General features: G+C 43.2%; 1 protein-coding gene across 4 annotated transcripts in view; it reads left to right on the top strand.

Annotated features, from left to right (window-relative positions):
- The window catches only part of METTL9 (methyltransferase 9, His-X-His N1(pi)-histidine), a 52,844-nt gene that overhangs the window by 19,615 nt on the left and 12,952 nt on the right, over nt 1-20,277 (top strand). For all 4 annotated transcript variants that reach the window (XM_062180737.1, XM_062180738.1, XM_062180736.1 and 1 more), the window contains exons 3-4: nt 5,436-5,645; nt 10,177-10,361. In XM_062180737.1, the coding sequence (XP_062036721.1) occupies nt 5,436-5,645; nt 10,177-10,361 (395 nt within the window). The remainder of the gene's footprint in view (nt 1-5,435; nt 5,646-10,176; nt 10,362-20,277) is intronic.

Below are 20,277 nucleotides of genomic sequence, written 5' to 3' on the forward strand. Positions count from 1 at the left end.
ATTTACTTATTTGAAGGGCAGAGTTACAGGGGCTTGGCAGGGAGGGAGATGGTTCACTCTGCAGTGGCTATAGCAGCCGGGGCTGGGCCAGGCCAAAGCCAGGAGCCAGGTGCTTCATCTGTGTCTCCCACTTGGGTGCAGGGGCCCAAGTGCTTGGGCCAGCATCCACTGCTTTCCCAGGATAATTAACAGGGAGCTGGATCTGAAGTGGAGTGTCTGGGGCTCAAACCGGAGCCCATATGTGATGCTGGTGTTTTAGGTGGTGGCTTAATCTGCTGTATCACAACTCCAGCCCCATAAATTTTCAGACATCCCAATATCCTAGAATCCAGAAAGCCAAAGAGAAGAGCAAGAGGCTTGGTGCTTAAAAAACCTTATTGGACCCCTGAGGCTGCTGTTTACTTTAGGAAACTGTTGTGACTCAGCCTTAAACTTTGTGCCTGACATTGGGTCACGCTGAATTTCTCTTCTATACCCTTTGTTATTTCTTTGGAAACGGAGGAGTCACTGTAGCACAGATCCTTGTGCTTTCTGGGGTCCTGTACCTTTTTGACAGTGATAAATAGGAGTTTCTCTTCAGAAAGTATTTACATTTGCCATTTTGAATATAATTTCAGAATTACAGACTTCGAATCACTTTCCCCTTTCTCTACCCAGTGGACCCTGGTTAGGACTCCCTGCTCTGGAATTTCAATTTAATCAAAGAGGCAATGAAACAAACTCCTTTGGGCTTTCCTTGTCTATAACTCTTGTGCTTTTTTCTTTTGAGTGCCTCCCCCAACTTACACCCTCAACCCCAAACCCTATACCTCTTGCCCTGTGTTCTCAGCTAACAACTTAACTTCAAGCCCCTTGATCCTTTCTATGCATGGCAGTGGTAGATGATTACAAATTACTCTTACAGAATTATTACTGTGGTATCTTCTTGAATTAAGGTACATATCAGACTTCCTTATGTCAGAAAGGAGAAAGCCAAGTAAGGAGAGACTTGATAGCTGTTTTCAGAGTTTATTTTATGAGGAGGAGGCATCTCTGTAGACTCTACATCTAGAGAGAACTGAGGCTGGCTGGAGGACCTGGGATGGTTACTCAATGCTAAAGTTACAGAGACTGGAGAGCCACATCTGCCTGTGGTATGTGTTTACAGGAAACCTCACGTTGGCTAAGTCACTTAGTATTTTAGGTGGCAGCTTTCTTCATGGACTGCCCCACACATTGCAGAAGTCTAACTTTTCTGGCCTTATCCCGTAAATGACAGTGACACTCGTAAGTCATTGTAATGACTCAACACCCTTCCATTGTCCCCTAGAGGGCAGAATCAGTCCTGGTTGGTAAACACTAGGCTTGAAGGATTTTGATTTATTTATTTTTTGGCAGTGTTAATCTTTTTATGGGGCCCCTGTTGCTCATGTTCTTTGGAAACTGGACAATGTGTCTTCTTTCCCTCTGGTGCCCTGAAATACAGACCCAGTCAGATGACCTCATGAGCTCTAACCCCAGTTGGCCTCTAGCTGTAGAATTTTACAATTATCATGTCAAGGTTCCTCATTTCCCAAGGAGACTGAAGCATGTGTTACTTTTTAGCTAGGAAAGTTTAAGCAAGATAATGACTCTGTTACTGAGTTTGAGTCCTGTGGCAAGTCAGCATTGACATTGGAAGCATGCTGCCCTCAGCTGGGCCTCCTGCCCTCTCTGGGTCCTGGATCCTGTTTTGGACAGCTCTTTCAGCTGGTTAAGCCTAGTTTCTCAGATCTGGTTTTCCATTAGAATGTATGAGCAATTGAGGATTAATAACAGCTTGTCTTTGATAAAGTAGGGCTTTTCTTTGGTAGGCAGTTGCAACAGGTAATGTGTTCAGTGGTCTCTGGTTTCTTCTCCTGTTCCAGTTTTTTAGCATTTCTCTGGGGTAGTAGAGTAGATTATTAAATTTGGTTAAATCCTTCTGTGGCCTTAATGGGAAAATGGGAGGGGGATCTGTTACGTATACTCCACTTTTTAAAATTTTTTCCTGAAACTGTTCTCATTGCGAGCACCATGTTGCCTGGAGGTGCATGATAACACCTGTCCCAGCCACTAGTTAGCAAACAGACTGTGCCCATGGTTGTTTCTAGGAAGCAGAGTGCACTGCGGATGTCTCTGCCACATTGTAGACCTGTGGTTTCAAACTGTTTCCCATGGGCTGAGGAGCAAGTGCCTCAGCAGCTGCTTAGGCTGCAAAGGGAGACAGAAATGGGCCGGTGGCAGCTCGTTTTCTCAGACCTCATTCCCACAACAGCAGTTCTCAGGATTTGCATTCTACTTCTTTTAAAGAAAGAATTCTGCTGCTTAAACAGGGTTTGACAGCACTCCTGCCTCAGAATCAACCCTTGGGACATTTGGATCTGGCTAAAAGGTCCACGAGAGTCTCACAGGCATGGAAAGCCATAACATGATGGCAAAAAACAATCTAAATGAATGATCCTGGTGAACAAGACCCCAGCAGAAGGAACAGGCCATCAAGGAGAGAGGCGCCTTTCTCTGAAGGGAGGAAGGAACCTCCACTGTGACACGGCCTTGACTAAACAAGTTCAGAGTCGGTGAACTCAAGGGGCTTCCATAGCCTAGACAGCTCATAGCAAGAGTCTCGGGTGATTGCTGGTGTCATAAATAAGAGTGCCAATTGTTAAATCAATAACGGGAGTCACTGGGTACATGCTCCCCACGTAGGATTTCTGTCCTTAATGTGTTTTACTATGAAACTTAAAAACACTACTAGTGGAACGATACCCTATACCTTGTGCGGTTGTGTGAATGCAGCCTGTTGAAACCCTTGCTTAGTATATACTAAGTTGATCTTGAGTATATGAAGGTAATTGAAAATGAAACTCGATAAAGGGCGGGATGGGAGAGGGAGAGGGGAGGACCACGGGAGGGAAGGAGGTTGGGGGGAGGGAAGCCACAACAATACAAAAGTTGCACTTTGTAAATTCACATTTATGAAATAAAAAAAAATAAATAAAATAAACAGAGTTTGAGAATCCCTGCCCTAGACAGGCTAAGGTTGGAGAGCTAGAAAACAAGTTCTAAACAGGGAATGCATTTTGTTTCCCAAAGTGATGCTCCCCTTAGACTTAGTCTGAGCTATGGCTGCTTTTCTGACAGGTCTCTTTGATTTCCATTTAAATTCCCTTAGTGTCTTTTCAAAGTCATTGCTGTGGTTTTGAGTGTATTTTAGGGCTTTTAGAAACATTCGGACCAAGGACAGGCACTTGGCCTGGCAGTTAAGCTGTGGTTTGGAATGCTGGAGTACCTGGGTTCAAGTCCTAGCTCTGCTCCTGACTCCAGCTTCCTGCTAATGGGCACCCGGTGGGGAGGCAGGTGATGACTCAAGTGGTTGTGTTCCTGCTGCCCATATGGAAGACCCAGATGGAGCTCTGGGCTCCCAGCTGTTGTGGCACTGGGAGTGAAACAGCAGGTGAGAGTTCTTTCCATCTCATTGTCTTTGTCTCTCTCTCTGTTTTTCTGCTTCTTAAATAAATAATTTTGAAAAAAAAAAATAATAGGCCCCAGAAAGTTGTAAAGCATAAAAAGTTTGGGGCTAGCATTGTGGTATAGCAGGTAAAGCCACTTGTGACACTGGCATCCCATGTGTGCACCAGTTCATGTCCCAGCGGCTCCAGTTATGATCTAGCTCCCTGCTAATGGTTTGGAAAAAGCAGCAAGGGGTAGCTCAAGTGTTTGGACCCCTACCATCCGTGCGGCAGATCCGAATGAAGCCCCTAGCTCCTGGCTTTGACTGGGCCCAGCCCTGGCTGTTACAGCCATTTGAAGAGTGCACCAGTGGATGGAAGATTTCTGTCTATCCCTCTAACTCTTTTAAATAAATAAATAAGTCTTAAAAACCATAGAAAGTAACACAAGGATGAATCTACTTTAATGGAAACTGCTCTTAGAAGGACTACTCTTTTCTTTTTTTTCTGAATCTTAAAAATCTATTATCCTGGCCAGCGCCGCGGCTCAATAGGCTAATCCTCCGCCTGCGGTGCTGGCACACCGGGTTCTAGTCCTGGTCGGGGCGCTGGATTCTGTCTCGGTTGCCCCTCTTCCAGTCCAGCTCTCTGCTGTGGCCCGGGAAGGCAGTGGAGGATGGCCCAAGTCCTTGGGCCCTGCACCCGCATGGGAGACCAGGAGAAGCACCTGGCTCCTGGCTTTGGATCAGTGCGGTGCACCGGCTGCAGCAGCCATTGGAGGGTGAACCAACGGAAAAGGAAGACCTTTCTCTCTGTCTCTCTCTCTCTCACTGTCCACTCTGCCTGTCAAATAAAAAATCTATTATCCTGAAGCTGTTTTATTTTTCCTCACCCATTGTGTGATTCCATGTTCTTTTTCCCCTCTGAATTCTCTGCCTAGTGTTACTGCTTCATGCAGTGATCTCATTCTCTTAACATGTTTTACTTTCCCCACCTTTCTTTCCTGTTTTGACTTAAATTCTTCACATTCATCTTTTAATTTTTCTTTTCCCTTCTCATCCTTTTCCTTTTCCATCTTTTTCTTCCCTCCTTTCCTATGCCTTTTAGATATTAGTGGCAAAAACAAATGGTGATATCTGGAGATATTTTCTTATTTTATTAATTTTGTTTTTAGTCATAAACCATATACATTTTTATTAACATATATCTTTTATAAGTTAAAAAGATAGGAGCTGGCATTGTGGTGTGTTGCCTGCATCGCATATGGGTACGTGTTTGAGTCCTGGCTCCTCCACTTCTGATCCAGCTCCCTGCTAACGCACCTGGGAAAGCAGTGGAAGGTGACCCAAGTCTCTGGGCCCCTGCATCCATGTGGGAGAACCGGAAGAAGCTCCTGGCTTTGACCTGGCCCAACCCTTGTTGTGGTCAACTAGAGAGTGAATCAAAGATCTCTCTCTCTCTCTCTCTCTTTGTGTCTATCCCTCCCTCCCTCCCTCCCTCCCTCCCTCCCTTCCTTCCTTCCTTCCTTTCTTTAATTAATTTATTTGAAAGTCAGAGTTACACAGAGAGAGGAGAGTCAGAGAGAGAGAGAGAGAGAGGTCTTCCATCCAATGGTTCATCCCCAAATTGGCTGCAATGGCCAGGGCTGCGCTGATCCAAAGCCAGGAGCTTTTTCTGGGTCTCCCATGCAGGTGAAAGGAGCCCAAGGACTTGGGCCATCTTCTACTGCTTTCCCAGGCCATAGCAGAGAGCTGGATTGGAAGTGGAGCAGCTGGGACTAGAACCGGCACTGATACGGGATGCTGGCGCTTCAGGCCAGGGTGTTAACCCACTCAGGCCAGGGTGTTAACCCACTACCACAGCGCTGGCCCCTATCTCTCCCTTTCAAATAAATAAAATAAATCTTAAAAAAAAGAAGTTAAAAAGGTTGTTGGCACTCAGTTTGCATATATATACCCTTCCATTTTTGTCCTCTGTTTCTTTCAGGTTACTAGGAAGAGGCTCAATGTTTGTGTTTTCACCAGATCAGTTTCAGAGACTGCTTAAAATTAATCCAGACTGGAAAACCCATAGACTTCTTGATTTAGGTGCTGGAGATGGAGAAGTCACAAAAATCATGAGTCCTCATTTTGAAGAAATCTACGCCACTGAGCTTTCTGAGACTATGATATGGCAGCTTCAGAAGAAGAAATACAGGTAGAGTTTCTAGACATGATTTGGGATGTTTTGCTTGGCTTCAGATATGTTTCTTCTGGAAAGTATATTATTAAAAGAATATAGATCAGAAATAATTTCCCATGATTATGAATTAAGGAAAAAACCCTTTCTTTACACAATTAAGTAGAAATTTGGAGAGAAATAATCTTTCCATGGTAGTATTTTTCTGGAACAAAGGACTTGACACTGCAGGGAGTAAAAGAGCTGAGACATAACCTGGGAAAGGCAGATCAGATGTAGGGATTTGTTCCCTGATGAGAATCTGGCATCCTCAAATCTTGTGTTTTCAAATTGTGGTAAAATATACATACCAATATTTACCATCTTGATGATTTTTAAATATGGTAAGTGCATTCACATTATTATATAGCCATCCCCAGCATCCATCCCCACAATGTTTTTCATCTCCACAAACTGAAACTCTAGATGCATTGAAGAGTAATTATGTTTTTCCCTCCCGATCTCTCCCTGACAACCACCATTGTACGTTCTGTCTTTATAAAGGTGACTACCTTAGGCCCTAAATAAGGGGACTCACATGGTCCCTTTGTGATTATATTCTTTGGTCACTGTGTCTTCAGGTCTCCTCTGTGTTGTTGCATGTGTTCCAATTTTCTTTGAGGCTGAATAGTATTTCTTCATTTGCATGTACCACATATTTTGTTAACTCATTCGTCTTTTGATGAATACTTGAGTTGTTTTTGTTATATGAATAATGCTGCTATGAATTTGGATGTACAACTATTTATTTGAGTCCCTGCTTTCACTTCTTTGAGGTATATATGCAGAAGTGCATTGCTGGGTCACATGGTAAGTCTGTGTTTAATTTTATGAGGAATTACCATAACTTTTCCATAGCAGCTGCAACAGCAATATGCAAAGACTCCGGTTTATTTGCATCCTTGACCATCTTTGTTATTTTCTGTTTTGTTTAATAATAGCCAACAATGATAATGGGTGCAAAATATCAATGTTTTAAGATCATCAGGTGCTTCAATATGGGTTCTATTTGTTGGGGCATTTCTTATGTTGATTGAGTGGAGAATATGGGCTATGTAGCTGGAGCCTAGTCCTCTGTGGTAGTCTGGAAGCTTGGCTTAGCCTTAAAGAGAGAGGCTATCACTTTGCTATCCACACATTCCTGCTATTACTGACTAACTTAGAGACAGAACATCAGCATAGCTTTGGGTGCAGGACTGAAACATTTTCAAAGCATGAAAATTTTTTGTCTGGAGAAAGGAAGATTACTGTAAACAGATATTGGCTGAGATTTTACATAGAAGGAAGGAGTCAGTGCAGGCTCTGATCTAATCAGGCACAGTTGGTTAAGTTCTAGGTTTGGGAGACTGACTTTCCTAACTGCTGCAGCCATCTAAACCCTCACCACTGTCAGTGGTTAAACAGCTGTTATAGGAGGAGACTAACACGGGACTGAATTTGAACTAAGTGATTCCCAAGCCTGCCTTTGCTCTGGGAATCTGCTTCACTTAGGTCCCTGTGGTCTGTTTGTCTATGTGGGATAATTGAAATGTGTTCCTTCCGTTAACAATTTTAATTCACTATTTCAAAACTTAGAGTGAATTTTTAAGATTTATTTATTATAGGGGGAGAAAGAAAGGATAGGAGGGAGGGAGGGAAAGAGAGAGATGTCTTCCATCTGCTGGCACACTATCTAAATGGCCAACACAGCCAGGGCTGGGCTTGGCCAAAGCCAGGAGCCAGGGATTCCAACCAGGTCTCTCACGAGAGTGGCAGCAGCCTGAGCACTCAGCCCATCTGCTGCTGCTGTCCCAGGTACATTAGCAGGAAGCTGGATTGGAAGTGGAACAGCCGGGACTTAAAATATGGGATGCTGGTGTTGCAGGCAGTGGCTTAACTCACTGTGCCACAAGTCTGGCCTTTTTGTTTTAATAATGGCTTAAATCATGCTGAATTCTTAGTCTGAACCCCTGCTTCTCCCCTCTACCCTTAAAAAATAGTCAGTGCTTTGAAATAGGTCTAAGGATAGGGAGGGTGTTTTAAACTTGTCTTCAAATGATTGACACACGCATCTCTTTTCTTGCTTTTAATCTTTGTGCCTAAGTGAAATTTTCTGTGAAGCTTTAGATGTTTGAATTAATCATTCAGTATATCTGGAGTTAACATGATATGTAACCCAGTATATATGTCCACAACATAGAAAACATTAGACTAAGTATTTTCTTTCTTTCTTTTTTTAAAAGATTTATTTATTTGAGATGCAGAGTTACAGACAGAGAGAGGGAGAGACAAATAGGTCTTCCATCCACAGGTTCCATGTGTCCATAAAACAAAATGTGCTCTGAAGGTAGTAGGCTTAAAATTTTAAAGAGGAAGTCATATCTTATTTAAGTTTAGGGTTCTGTCAGTTCACCTTGGCTAGGCAATTGACAGCTTAATTCCACATTTTTTTGCTTCTTCTTTAGATGTAACTGTTTTTTGTTTCTCTTCAATATGAAGCCCATGAAAAACAGGCTTTTTAATAAAGATTTTGGATAGCAGTTTTGAAAGAGAAAATGGCTAAATTTTTGCTCTGTGTTGCCAGATGTGATTGTTTATGCCAGAAGACTCTAGTGTAAAATTTAAGGCTGTGGCTCTAGTTCTTAAAACACAACATCAACTTTTCTTTATATTGTTGGTGTTTTGTTTTTTATTTAGTAATTATCAAAATATTATTGCTTTGTCATCCTTTAAGGAAAATGCTATTTTATTTAGTATTTTATTTATTTGAGAGGTAGATTTATAGACAGAGAGAAAGATCTTCCATCCTCTGGTTCACTCCCCAAATGGCCGAAACAAAGAGGTTTTCCATTCGCTGGTTCACTCCCCAATTGGCTGCAATGGCTGGAGCTGTGACAGGAGCCAGGAGCTTCTTCCGGGTCCCCCACATGGGTACAGGGGCCCAAGGACTTTGGGCCATCCTCTACTGCTTTCCCAGGCCATAGCAGAGAGCTGGATCGGAAGAGAAGCAGCCAGGACTAGAACCATTGCCCATATGGAATGCCAATGCCTCGGGTCAGGGCTTTAACCCACTGCACCATCGCGCCAGCCCCTCACTTAGTTTTAATAGGATGTTCTGTGGTTTAGCTTTTCCTTTTTGGTTATTCAGATATGAAGATTCTATAACATAAAGCATCTCTCCTGGGAATAGAGATGCACTCAAAAGGTCATGGGTTATAAGTGGAAATTATTTTATCCACTCCCATTCTTAAGAATCAGAGAGGAGGTGTGGACAGTTCAGATGCTGCTTGGAATGCCTACCATCCCGGATTGGAGGGCCTGAGTTCAGTTTCCTCTTTGGCTTCCTACCCAGTTTCCTGCTACTGCACACACTGGGAGGCAGCAAGTGATGCCTCGAGTATTTGGATCTCTGCCACTTTGTGGGAGACATGGATTGAGTTCCAGGCTCCTAGCTTCAGCCTGGCCCAGTCTCAGTGGTTGTGGACATTTGGAGAGTGAATCAGCAGATAGATGATCTTTCTCTGTTTCTTTTTGCCTCTCAAAAAATAAAAAATAAATTAAAAAAATAAAAAAAGGAACCCTAGAAATATAAAACATGAACATGTGATGTATTTTATGATTAAATTCCAATGATTATGTTCTCATTAATTGATGTTTAAAATTTTATCCTACCTTCATATTTACTGGTAAAGGAAATTTCGTATGTTTTGAGAGTTGCAAATATGTAAAATTCTAAGTTTAAAGAAATAGAATTGTTTTTCTCTTGGCCTTGTTAACTGCAGATATGAATTATAAGTAAGATTTATTTATTTATTTGAAAGGCAGGGTTACAGAAGCAGAGGTAGTGAGAGAGAGAGGTCTTCCATCCAGTGGTTCACTCCCCAGATGGCTGCAATGCCAGAGCTGGGCCAATATGAAGGCAGGAGCCAGGAGCTTCTTCTAGGTCTTCCATGTGGGTGTATGGGCTCAAGGACTTTGGCCATCTTCTGCTACTTTCCCAGGCCATAGAAGGGAGCTAGATTAGAAGTGGAGCAGCTGGTAATTGAGGGTACTTGAACCAGTGCCCATATGGGATGCTGGCACTGCAGGTGGCAGCTTTACCTGCTACATCACAGTATCAGCCCCATAAGCAAAGATTTTGAATTTACTTTGATTTAGAAGACAAAGAGCAACATCTCAGTTATTTATAAAGATGTTTGTTGTGGCTGGTACTGTAGGTTAAGCATCTGCCTGCAGTGCTGGCATCCTATGTGGGTGCCTTTTTGAGTCCTGGCCGCTCCACTTCCAATCCAGCTCCCTGTACTTGCATAGGAGACCAGGAAGAAGTTCCTGGCTCCTGGCTTCAGATTGGCCCAGCTCCAGTCATTGTGGCCATTTGGGGAGTGAACCAGCAGATTGAAGAAAGGCCTTTCCTTCTGTCTTTCCTTCTCTCTGTCTGTATATCAGCCTCTCAAGTAAATAAATAAATCTTTTTTCTTTTTAAAGATGTTTGAAGGAGGTTTATTAATCTAGTTCTTTCTGGATTTTCTAGAGTGCTGGGTATAAATGAATGGCAGAATACAGGGTTCCAATATGATGTCATCAGCTGCTTGAATTTGCTGGACCGCTGTGACCAACCTCTGACTTTGTTAAAAGATATCAGAAGTGTCTTGGAGCCAACTAGAGGCAGAGTCATCCTTGCCCTGGTCTTACCATTTCATCCCTATGTGGAGAACGGTAAGTGTGGTCAGGCCAGGTCGTACCCTGGCTGGCTGTTGATTAGTTTTGGGATTTATTTAATGTGTTTATAAGTGTCTATTTCTTAGAATAATCTGAATTTTTTTAAGTACTTAAAAGCAAGATTTGTTAGTCAGAGACCTCCAGCCGGAGTAGCTTGGAGGGGGGCTCCAAGAGAGGGAAAACCCGAAGGGGCTGGTGGTAGTGGGATTTTTAAACACAATTTGGGGGAAGAAAAAGAACTTACCAGCTTGACATTCAGTTACAAGGTGGGGACAAAAAAAGTCCTGATTTGCAGGTCTGGCTTGCTCATGATAAAACAAGAGCCATCAGAAGGGTGGGATACTTAATTTGTTTTAAGGTAAACTGGGAACTCAAAAGGGTAGAGTCACCACTCCCTTGCTGTTCTCACGATAAGATTGGAGCTTCCAAGGAGTAAGGCAGACACTTTTGACCTTGCTAAAGATAACTTTTGAGGGAAGAAAGCCTTTTGCACCCTATATTTCCACTGAGACCAACCTGACTGCCTCTTAACCGGTCTGACTCACATTCCCTCCCCCAGAAGAATGGACCCTAACTTCTGTTAGGGGAACTGGGCGATGACTGCTCTGGCTGCTTCCTGCTGAGAAGGGGCATCATTGGGACCAGCAGTCAAGACAGGGTTCCAGCAGGAGATGGCCTCTTGAGGGAGACACAGTGCCAGCTTGGAAAAACGGCCTCCGTCTGAGGTTTCTTGTGTATGGCCATCTAGAATTTCATTGTTCCAAGTCTGGAGAAAGATTAAATACACAGGGTCTAAAACAAAGGACAGATCTGTTGTTAGAGACCTAAGAAAGGTGCTATCTAAACCATGAGGAAGTTTTCCTGTTGAGAGGCGATTAGAAACTGACAGGAGGGCCTTGTTAATAATCAGGTAGGCTTTAAGGCCTGGCCAGGTGTGAGGTCCAGACCTGTTTATCTCTTCACATCATAAGGGAGATATGAACCTCCTTAGGGAAGGCACCCTGTTGACTTCCATTACCTAGCTGGCCTGGGTAGAGAGCTGGCCTGAACAGAAGGTAGGTGACATCTCTAAAAGGAAATTTACAGTTCTGCCTGCAATGTTACTGACCCTACTTGGCCATCCCCTCAACAGCGGTGGTCACTTTGGGAGCTGGGCCAAGTGAAGGGCTTTTCTGCGTGGGGCCAACAGGGTCTGTGGTTCTGACCCAGGAGCCTTTCAACCCTCAGGGCATTTCCATTTCCAATGACCCAGTTCTTGGCTAGCAGAGCTGCCAGGGCTCTTTAAAAGCTGACTTCTCTTCCAGGCCAGCTCTCTGCTGTGGCCAGGGAGTGCAGTGGAGGATGGCCCAAGTGTTTGGGTTCTGCACCCCATGGGAGACCAGGATAAGCACCTGGCTCCTGCCATCGGAACAGCGCGGTGCGCCGGCCGCAGCGCGCTACCGCGGTGGCCATTAGAGGGTGAACCAACGGCAAAGGAAGACCTTTCTCTCTGTCTCTCTCTCTCTCTCTCACTGTCCACTCTGCCTGTCAAAAATAAAAAAAAATAAAAATAAAAATAAAAAAAAAAGCTGACTTCTGTATCCATCTGAAGCCCTGGCTTTCCATGTCGAAAACCAGTGCCATCTGTGGTGGACTAGTGTGTGAGTCTCCTTGATGGCAGATCACTGTGTAAAGCAGCCGTTAATTAGCCTGCCACCTAACTGTACATTGCTTTTGCTGCCTAGCTTGCCTCTTCTTCCTCCTGGTTTCTGGTAAAGTAGATCAGAGATTACCTTTAAGAGGATGCAAGTCAAGGGGGTGCTCAGTTCCATTCCTAATCTTTGATGGCCTAAGCTAGAAATTTGTAGTCACAGGCATGTTCTGATAGTGTTTTTTCTGTGAGGTAGACAATGCCTCACAGATCTAACACGATGACCACCTTATCTGTAAAAGTTGAAGTCATTAGTTAAAATAATTTGGTTAAGCCATGTAAACTATCACCTTGGTTAATGTTTATCCTGGTGGAAGTTTTATATAACTCTAGTTCCTCCAGTATATACCTGTAGTGATAATAATTAATACTCGACTTGGTCTGCCTGCTTAAGATTGAAAGCCTAAATTGTATCTGTATTCTGTGGTTTTAAATGGAGATTGAGCCAGTTATTTATTAGCTTATAAGCTGAGTCAAGCAGTAAGTGATGCCTTTTAATCTACTCATATGTACTTGCTGATTGTTAGGGCTGCTTTGATTTACAAATTGATGAAAACTTCTGTCACTTAATGTGACCTAATGTCACATTAATTCATAGTTTTAGCTTATATGATTTGGATTTCAGGTCATCTTGAAAAGTTAGAAAGTTAAGTTTCTCTTTTGTGCTTTTATAAGTTAATGTACACTAAAATAAAAATGATTATGTAAGTAGTTAATATGAAAAGTCTTCAGTTTCTCTATTATTATTATTATTATTATTATTTTTTTGCCTCGTTTGGCCTTGGCTTCAGAAACTAAGAGCTTGCAGACATTTTTAAGAAATCTGTTATTTTTCAAGTATCACGATTATCAAGTATCATGAAAAATCCATCTTAAGGAATAACATTAATGTTTCTTAGAACCATGGACTTCTGTATGGATTTCCATGCTCCTTAATTTCTTCTTGTCCTTTTTTGTTTCCTGACAGTCATGATCTATTTAGATTTAATGCTTGTCTTAACATTTCCCAAATGGTTTCAGATTTGTGTTGATAGTAAGGAAAATGGGGGAATGATTCTTTAGTTATGCAATGGAATGGGGAAGAGAACAGAACAGATTCTGCCTCTCCTGTCGAGCTTCTTCCATCTTTACATTTCAATTTTTGAGTGTTTGTCATGGTTAAGGAAAAGCTGCTGGGGCTGGTGCTGTTGTGTAGTTGATTAAGCCACTACCTGCAATGCCGGCATCCCAAATGGACACCAGTTCATGTCCTGGCTGCTCCACTTCTGATCCAGCTCCCTGTTAGTACACCTGGGAAAGCAGTGGAAGATGGCTCAGGTACTTGGGCTTTTGCACGCATGTGGGAGACCTGGAGGAAGCTCTTGGCTTCTGGTTTGGTCTGGCCCTGCCCTGGCCATTGCAGCCATTTGGCAAATGAACCAGCAGATGGAGGATTTTTCTCTCTGTAACTCTGCCTTTCAAACAAATATTTAAAAAAAAAGAAAAACTACTTTAGGTGGGAGTACCTATGTATATATGTTGTATAGTGAAAACGCCCAGCAGATGCCATCCTTGGTAATTCAGAGACTTGACCTTTCCTGTGGAAGGAGGCTTGGGCTCCATCTCTGTATCACAGTCCCTAGTCACCAGGCTGCAAGGTCCTGGCTTCCTGTGTCCTGTTGGGCAACCACATGATAGAACATTAATGCTACTTCCTGGCATAGCAGGAGGTGGAAAAGTGTGGGGAGAAAGCTTCAGTCAAACCATGCATTTTATTTCCTGTGTTTTTGACACTAAAAATTGAAAGGAAGTCGAACTAGACAGGAGGGCGGCCTCCACTAAGGACTGAAAACAAGCTCCTTGATTGTGGGTGCACAGAGTTGCCTGTGGAGGCTTAAGAGAGGCTGGCGGGTGACACATGCAAACCTGAGACAAGAAGCCTTGTTGCTATGGGTGACCTTTAGTGACCTATCAATTTTGCAGACTGCTCTGTGGCACCCTATTAGTGCTTTCTTTCTCTAAGTCACTAATTAGATCCTGATGATTTCCATGTGAAGCCGTGTGAGCACTGTGAGGTGCAAAGTGGCCTGGTTTTGTGAGTTCATGAATACTAGCCCGCTTTAAGGATGTAAGAGTGTACTTTGCATACTTGGCTGAATTTATTTTCTAACAAAAAGCAGTTGTAGCTGAAATAATTCTTTCTGTGATATTCTTTTTTGTAAATGTCTTTGAAGTTGAATCACAGCAATTTTGTTACAAAATGCAAAAACATATCTTTTAATTTCAGTTTATTTCATTTATTGACCAAATTTAGGTAGAGGTTGTTAAATTTAGTGAGAATTGTTTTAAGTATCAACAATAAGGAAAAATGTGTAATCAAGAAAAGAATTGTGTTGTGAAAATGGCAATTTTTCTAAATTGTAATTTTTTTAAAAAAGATTTATTTATTCACTTGAAAGGCAGAGTTACAGAGAGAAGGGAGAGACAAAGAGAGATATCTTCATATACTGGTTTAATCCCCAAACAACTGCATTGACTGGGGCTGGGCAAGGACAAATCCAGGAGCCAGGAGCTTCTTCCAGGTCTCCCACGTGGGTGCAGGGGTCCAAGGACTTGGGCCATCCTCTGTTGCCCTCCCAGGCTTACCAGTAAAGAGCTGAATTGGAAGTGGAGCAGCCAGGGCTCAGAGCAGCATCACTATGGGATGCTGGTGCTGGAGGCTGTGGCTTTAACCTGCTGCACCACAGTGCCAGCACCTCTCCTCCCCTGCCTTTTTTTTTTTAAGACTCGTTTATTCACTTGAAAGCAGAGTTACAGAGAGAGGAGAGACAGGAGGATTTTTTTTTAAAGATTGATTTATTTACTTGAAAGAGTTACAGAGAGAGGAAGAGAGGCAGAGAGAGAGAGGTCTTCCATCCGCTGGTTCACTCCCTAATTGCCGCAATGGCCAGAGCTGCATCAATCCAAAGCCAGGAGCCAGAAGCCTCTTCCAGGTCTCTCACATGGGTGCAGGGGCCCAAGGACTTGGGCCATCTTCTACTGCTTTCCCAGGCCATAGCAGAGAGCTGGGTTGGAAGTGGAGCAGCCGGGACTGGAACCAGCTCCCATATGGGATGCTGGCACTGCAGGCGGTAGCTTTTACCCACTATGCCACAGCACCAGCCCCAGACAGGAAGAATTTTATAAAAACATAATCAATGTAAAAAAAATAGTTGAAGCATCTTACAAGATGGTTTACAGTGAAAAAACTCTCATCTACTCCAGTTCCCTTAAAAGGTTTCTTGAATATTTTTCAGCAGATAGTCTATGCAAATATAAGTTTGTATATATGTTTAATAAAGTACTTATGAAAATAGGTATCCATTATAGATTCTTTTGTTGCCATTTTTCACTTAAACGTATCTAGAAAAGTATTCCTTTCCAGCACATATGCACCTCAGTTGTTTTTTGTATGTAGGCAGTGGTTTGTAGGAGCTGGTTCTGGCTGGGTTATGAGTGCTGATTGTTATATTGGTAGGAATTTTATGAACTTTTTGTTTTATTTGAAAGGCAGAGAAGAGACACATGCAGAGAGAGAGAGAGAGATCCTATCTGCTGATTCACTCCCCAAATGCCTGCATCAGCTGTGGCTGAGGCTGGGACCTGGGCATTTGATCCATGTCTTCTGCCTGGGTGGCAGGGACCCAGCCACTTGAGTCATCACTTGCTGCCTCCCAAGGTGTGAGTTAGCAGGAAGCTTTAATTGGGAGTGGAGCCAAGACTTGAACCCAGATGCTCTAATGTGGGATGTGGGACTCCTAAGCAGCAGCGTAGCTGTTGCACCAAACCCCTGCCCACTGAGCTGATTTAAACACTGCACTGACTGCAGGTCACGTGGCAGTATTTACATCATGGAAGTGGGCAAACACTGCAGTTAGCCTCTCCCTTCTCTAAGATGGTTGTTAAACATTTACTAACACAGTACTGGATGTGTGATAACTTTACTTGAGGCACCTCTTGATGTATTTTTAAACACCAGCAGTTTGCTTCATAATGTAAAAAAAGTGAAAATTTTTGTCTTGCTTCAGACTTTAACTACAAAGCTATCTCTCTCTCTCTTGAGATTTTATTTATTTATTTGAGATGCAGAGCTACAGACAGAGACAGAGAGAAAGGTCTTCCATCCTCTGGTTCACTCCCCAAATAGCAGGAGCTAGGCCGATCTGAAGCCAGGAGCTTCTTACAGGTCTCCGACGTGGGTGCAGGAGCCTGAGCACTTGGGCCATCTTCTAGTGCTTTGCCAGGCCACAAGCAGAGAACTGGATCAAAAGAGGAGCAGCTGGGACATGAATTGGTACCCATATGGGATGCCGGTGCCTTAGTGTTGGCCCCTAGGGCCCAATCCAGCTCTCTGCTGTGGCCTGGGAAAGCAGTAGAAGATGGCCCAAGTCCTTGGGCCCCTGTGACTACATGGGAGACTCAGAAGAAGCTCCTGGCTCCTGGCTTCGGATTGATGCAGCTCTGGCCATTGCGGCCAATTGGGGAGTGAACCAGCAGTTGGAAGACCCCTCTTTCTGCCTCTCTCTCTGTGTAACTCTGACTTTCAAGAAAATAAATAAACCTTTATTAAAAAAAAAAAAAAAAAGAGTCCTGAGAAACCTTGCTTCTCTCTGCTTTCTGCCACTCAAAAATACAACAAGAAGTCAGATGTCTGTGGTGGGGAAGAGACCCCTTACCAGAGCCTGACCAGGCGGCCCATCCTGATCTCACACTTCTGGCTGCCAGGACTGTGAGAAGTGAATTTCTGTTATTTATAAGGTACCCGATGTATGGTAGTTTGTTATATCAGTCCAAACTAAACAAGTTGTTTTAGTGTTATTCTCTTTTTATTGTCATGGGAAATGGAAATCTATATACAGAGAACTGTAGTTTAATCTTTTCCAGTGAAAATTCTTCAGGCTGCTCAGACAACAGGAAGATAAATACTGTTAGAGATGCAATGAACAGTCTTCATGAAGAGGCGTGAGGGTTGATGGCTAAGGAATGAAGTGTGCTCTGTATCTCAGTTGAAACGCTGGAAGAATATTTTTCTGTGAGAGCATCGTTCAGTTGTGTTAGAGGGTCCACTGTATACCAAGTAATGCTAGGCAGTAGAAGGTCAAAGATAAATGAGAGAAGTGCTTCTGGTCTTAAAAACACAGAGTAGTATGGGAGGTAATGGCAGGATTGTGTAGTAGGAAATATGTCAAATGTTGTTGGGTTAGGGAAGGAAAGAGCCATTAACTGTCAGGGGAGTTAGGGAAAGTTTCCTGTTGGTGACATTAGAGCAGGATTTGTTGTCTGTGAAGCATTTTAACAGGCAGAGAGGGGGATGTGCAAAAGCATGAAGGTGTGAACACGGTAGGGATGGGGTAGGGCGAGTTCAGTGTGACCCAAGGATAGTGTGCAAAAGAGGCCTTTGGATTGTATAATACAATGGCTCTCAATAAAAATAATACTGTTGGTTAGGTGGATGAATACAAGAATGAGTATTACATATAGACCAGGCATTCTTACATGGGACCTCGCAGAATAGAACTTCCTCTTTGGGAAAGTGTGTTCCAAATTTCATCTTAAAAATCCATCTTTGAAATGCAGCTGTTGCTACATTGGCAAAGGCATATTCTGAATCAAATACTAGTTTATCTGAGGTATTTTGTCTCCTGGTTAGTTCAGCAAAGAGCAGTGTATTTTTAGCCCTGGAATTAAGTGCCAAAATGTAATGGTTCTCTCATGAGAACATTTCAGGCATGGAAAGCCAAGACACTGTGGCAAAAAATGACCTACATGAAGGATCTCCGTGAGTGAGATCCCAATGGAAAGAAGGAGGTACTTTTCTCTGAAGGGAGGAGAGAACTTCCACTTTGCTTATGGCCCTGTCTAAATACTGACGCAGTGTTTTGTGTATCAAAAGGCTTCCATAGCCTTGACAGCTCATGACAAGAACCTCGGGTGATCACTGATATCATAAGTAAGAGTGTCAATTGTTAAATCAACAACAGGAGTCACTGTGCACTTGCTCCCCATGTAGGACTCTGTCCCCACTGCCCTTTTAAATTATTTATTTGAAAGTCAGAGTTACACAGAGAGAGGAGAGACAGAGAGAGAGAGAGAGGTCTTCCATCCGCTGGTTCACTCCTCAATTGGCCACAACAGCTGGAGCTGTGCTGATCCAAAGCCAGGAGGCAGGAGCTTCTTCCAAGTCTCCCACATGGGTGCAGGGACCTAAGGACTTGGGCCATCTGTCACTGCTTTCCCAGGCCACAGCAGAGAGCTAGATTGGAAGTAGAGCAGCCGGGTCTCGAACCGGCACCCATATGGGATGCCGGTGCTTCAGGCCAGGGCGTTAACCTGCTAAGCCACAGCGCCAGCCCAGGACCTCTGTCCTTAACGAGTTGTGAGAATTAACAGTAAAATTTATCTTCAGACAGTACTTAATATTTTGTGTGTCTGTGTGTGTGCAAACTATTGAAATCTTAGTATAGAGTTGGTCTTCTGTATATAAAGAGAATTAAAAATGAACCTTAATGAAGAATGGGATGGGATGGGAGAGGGAGGAGGAGGTGGGATGAGAATGGGGATGGGGGGAAGAACTGCTATATTCCTAAAGCTATACCTATGAAATTTATATTTATTAAATAATAGCTTTCTAAAAAAAAGTAATGGTTCTCAGAATGGTTTTTCTGTTCACCTCAATGGAGTAAGTGCTTGCCCTTTTTTTGCCATCAGTTTAGAAGTTCATTTATTTTACCCAAGCCAATGGTGTCAAAGTGGTGGGAGTACACAAAATAATGTACTTTGGAATATAGAAAGAAAAACATAGAGTTTCTTTATAGTACTGTTCATGGCATTGTTTAATTTCTGTTTGTTGTTGTTGTTGTTGTTTTTTTTTTAGTTTAAGATTAAAACATACATATAGGCTGTGGCATAGTAGGTTAAGCCTCTGTCTGCAGCACCGGCATCCCTTATGGGCGCCGATTTGTGGCCTGGCTGCTCCTCTTCAGATCCAGCTCCCTGCTAATGCCCCAGGGAAAGCAGTGGAAGATGGCCTAAGTGCTTGGGCCCCTGCACCCAAGTCAGAGACCTGGAGGAAGCTATGGCTCCTGGCTTCAAATGGGCCCAGCTCTGGCCATTGCAGCTGTTTGGGGGGTAAACCAATGAATGGAAGGCCTGTCTCCCTGTGTTTCCCCTTTTCTTTCTAACTCTTCCTCCCAAATAAATAATAATCTTTTAAAAAATCCATAAATACACACAAGCATATACTACACATACACATACAAATCAAATGAAGTCTCATGCTGCCCCCTCCTTCCCTCTTCCATTTTTCTGGGCATGTGTGATCAGAAAGGTTTGGTGTCACTTATTTAAGTCATCAGTGCAAAATGCTTTCAAAGGAATTTTTTTTAAAAAAAGATAAAATTGTTGAGGCCGACGCTGTGGCATTGTGGGTAAAGCCACCACCTGCAGTGTGGGCATCCCATATGGGCGCTGATTGGAGTCCCGGTTGCTCCACTTCCCATCCAGCTCTCTGCTATGGCTTGGGAAAGCAGTAGAGGATGTCCCAATTCCTTGGTCCCTGCACCCACATGGGAGACCCAGAAGAAGCTCCTGGCTCTTGGCTTTGGATCGGCACAGCTCCAGCGTTGCAGCCACCTGGGGAGTGAACCAGTAGATGGAAGACCTCTATCTCTTTGCATCTGCCTCTCTGTAACTATGCCTTTCAAATCAATGAATAAATCTTTTTTTTTAAAGATATATTTGCTTATTTGAAAGGCAGAGTTATAGTGGGAGAAAGAGAGAGAAACCTTCCATATACTGATTCACTCCCCAAATGGCTGCAATGGATGGGGCTAGGCCAACCAGGAGCCAGGAGCTTCCTTTGGGTCTCTCATGTGGGTGTCAGAGCCCAAGTACTTGGGCCATCCTCTACTGCTTTCCCAGGCACATTAGCAGGGAGCTGGATCAGAAATGAAGCAGTTGGGACTAGAACTGGTGCCCATATGGGTTGTTGGTGTCACAGGCAGCAGCTTAACCTGCTATGCCACAATGCCAGCCCCAAAGGGATCTTAAAATATTTTAAAATTCTATCTAGGTTTTGAAAAAGGCCTCACTTAATGCCAATTTAAAAGAAGTATTTTAATGAAATACATATAATAGTTTATAATTCATGTTTCATGATGCATGCACACTTTTGAATATTTTAGATTTTTACACTCAGGTAGCTTT

Source organism: Lepus europaeus, chromosome 21 (genome assembly GCF_033115175.1).
Source record: "Lepus europaeus isolate LE1 chromosome 21, mLepTim1.pri, whole genome shotgun sequence".
Classification (NCBI taxonomy): Eukaryota; Metazoa; Chordata; class Mammalia; order Lagomorpha; family Leporidae; genus Lepus; species Lepus europaeus.